Source organism: Octodon degus, unplaced genomic scaffold (assembly GCF_000260255.1).
Source record: "Octodon degus isolate 3935 unplaced genomic scaffold, OctDeg1.0 scaffold00274, whole genome shotgun sequence".
NCBI classification, from domain to species: Eukaryota; Metazoa; Chordata; class Mammalia; order Rodentia; family Octodontidae; genus Octodon; species Octodon degus.
In genome coordinates this window covers 1,409,542-1,412,488 of record NW_004524850.1, presented here as the reverse complement: position 1 = coordinate 1,412,488, position 2,947 = coordinate 1,409,542, and the positions used below count along the sequence as shown (strand labels likewise).

At 64.6% G+C, this 2,947-nt stretch overlaps 1 protein-coding gene across 1 annotated transcript in view; it reads right to left on the bottom strand.

Moving 5' to 3' along the window:
- Positions 1-2,947, bottom strand: part of Asmt (acetylserotonin O-methyltransferase) — a 15,093-nt gene that overhangs the window by 9,543 nt on the left and 2,603 nt on the right. Inside the window, exon 2 of the mRNA XM_004646632.1 lies at positions 42-210. Within this exon, the coding sequence (XP_004646689.1) occupies positions 42-210 (169 nt within the window). The remainder of the gene's footprint in view (positions 1-41; positions 211-2,947) is intronic.

Below are 2,947 nucleotides of genomic sequence, written 5' to 3'. Positions count from 1 at the left end.
GGAGGCCGAGCAGGTCCCCTCCTGCTCCGCCGGCCCCTTACCTGTCCCCGCGCTCGTGTCAGCGCGCAGCAGCCTCAGGCACACGCAGGCGTCCAGCAGCAGCTCCGTCCCGTGCGCACTGGTCCCCATCCGCACGGCCACTGTGCCCGCGTCCAGGGGCCCCGCGGCGAGCACGTCGAACACGCCCAGCTCGCAGGCAGCGAAGAGAACCTCGAGGACAGGAGAGGGCAGCCCTGAGCCGGGCCCGGTGCCGGGAGGCCAGCGAGCAGCCCCAGGGCCTCGTGCCGCCCTCAGAACGTGCTTACTGCACTCTGGTAAATTACCGAGTGAGATGCGACATCACAAGCCGCGACCGCTGAGGTCCAGGGTGGGTCCAGGCAGACCCCGCCATGAGCCCCGAGTCTTCTCGGCTCACACTCGCTCCTCACCCACCGTCCCGGTCGCTTTCTGCTTCTTTATTCATTTTAGGGAAGGGTCTGCAGGGCGTTCAGGGTCTCACTACTAGGTCAGCCTCTAACAGCCTCCCAAGCGCGGGGATTACAGGCGCGCCACCACGCCCGGTCTCCATCCCGTGTCAGGGCGCCCCGGGGATCGAACCCGCAGCCCTGGGCCTGCTTGCCGGGGCTGTAACCCGCTGAGCTATTTGCCCGGCCCCCACCGTGTTCTGCGTCTTTAATTGGCGCTGAGCATACTCTCCGGTCGCCCGGGGCTGTCCTGCTGTCTAGTGACACTGCCAGTCTACAATCCTGCGTGGGGTCCCGGCACCCGGCTGCTGAGCTCTCTGCTGCCGCCTGCCTGCCGCGACGACAGCTCTGGGCTTCACCGCTGCTGTCCTTCAGCAGGGAGGGAGGACGTGGCCTTGGGTGGAAGGAGCCACACGCCCCCACTCGGGTGGAGCTGACCGCACTTGGCGCAGCGGCGGAGGGCGTGCTCGTCGCCAGGGATGGGGCGGGGGCTGGAGAGGGGAACCCGAGGTCCCAGAGCACCGAGGAGGGCCCTGTGTTCGCGTTGCCCTTTTATCAAATGTGAAACCACTGTGGGAACCAACATGGTGGCCTCTTTGGAAGGCCACGCGTGTGTGGGATTGTAACAGGCCTACAACCCCAGTCCCAGGGGCAGACCCACAGGAAGGCAGGGCGGGGTGTCCTAGAGGCATCTAGCCTGCCTGGCGGATGGAAGCAACATTCACAGCAGTCTGCTGATAAGGGGATGAACAGAACGTAGTTCACGCACACCTGAGGAACATTACTCAGCCATGAAAAGGAATACAGTGTTGATTGATGTCAGGGGCGGATGAGCCTTGAAGGCACTCCTGCGAAACAAGCCGATCTCAAAGGCTGCGCGCCGCACGCCTGCCTCGCCGTGCTCTTTCTAGCTTCCCCAATCCTTCAGGATGGACAACCGAGCCACCCAGGGCAAAAGACACGGGGCTTCGGTGGGGAGACAAGAGTGCTCTGGCGCGGCTGGTGGAGGTGCTGTGTGCTCACCAGCACTGAGCAAGGATTTGGGGCCAAGTGTGCGTCCCTGCAAAGAGCACTTTCTGCTCAGACACTTTCTGTGTGGTGCCTCCTGCTCCTCCGGGCCGGGCAGGGGCTGTGCTGGCGTTGAGCGGGCGCCCAGGCCAGCCGGTCCCGGCACCGCAAGCCCCTGAGGGTCCCCTCCTCGCGCCGAGGCCTGCAGAGCACATCGCGGCCGGCATCGCAGCTGCAGGAGAGGCCGAGGCAGGGAGGCCCCGTGGGAGGCCAGCCGGGCACCCCAGCGCCTAGATGAGACCCTTCTCAGATGTGTGCAAACACAAAGAGGGCAGGAAACTCGGGTGACCGGAGACCACGACGGCAAGACGCGAACAGCACCGCGCCTTTGCCTCCCGAGGAGCCCGGGTGGGAAGCACCGGAGAGCCAAGCAAGCAAGCGAGGCAGGGGAGGCTGGCAGGCGGGCCTTCTCGGGCGGAAGGCCGGCGGCGAAGGGCACTGTGCGCAGATGGGCCCCGAGAAGGGGCGCCCTCCTGCCTCGGCCTCCCGCTGCCGGTGTCCTGTGCTTAGGGCTCTATTAATTAAGGAAAGGGAGCTAAATCCTCCTGAGCCGGCACCAGCGAGCTCTGCCGTCGGTCCTGTGAGAAGATTTCCGCCTGAGAGTGAGCCCCAGATTGAGCCCTGGCACCCGCTTAATCCCCCCACCCCCGTGCCCGCCCGCGTTGCTACTGCGAGGCCACAGCACTTCTCGAGCCCCGCGGGAGCGCGACCCTTCTCCCTTCCAAGCCACAGCAAGCGTCTCACAAGGCCATCGGGCCTGCTGGGTCAGGCCGCGCCAAGCCTCCTCGGCTTGTGTGCACTGTTTTATTGAGTTAAGCTGCACAAAAGCAAATTAAGGCTAATTGTAGTGAGACTGCTTGCTTCCCTTTACGGGATTACTGCGGTTAGCCTCAGCCCGCAGTCCTGGGGCTTGGCTCCAGCTCTGCCGCTGAGCTCCACTTCCGGCCCCGTTTCCATTTTCCATCAGGGTCTGCCTGAGTCGCCCGGGCTGGCCTCAAGCTTGTGCGCACCCTCCTGCCTCAGCCTCCCGAGGGCCGGAATTTGAAGCCTGCCCCGCCGCAGGGGGCTCTAGTGACGTCCACGCTTAGTGCTCCGCAGAACTCTGAGGGGGCGAGCCAACTGCCCTGCGCAGACCGAAAAGCTCTCTCCAGTTTGCCTTAACTGACTGGTCTTTTTCTCGGTTTTTGGAGGCCACACTGTGCAGCATAGGCTGGCCTCAAACTTATGGAGTCCCTCCTGCCTCGGCTTCCCGCAGGGCGCTGGGACGACGGGCGTGGGCGGCCCGTGCTGGTGACCACTTCTGTCGCGAGCGGGATGGAGCCGCTGTCAACCCTCGCGTGTCAACCACTAGCATGCCGGCCTGTGTTCTGCAGAAGCAGCCGCAGCTTTTCTCCCCTCAGTGACAGCTGCCACCC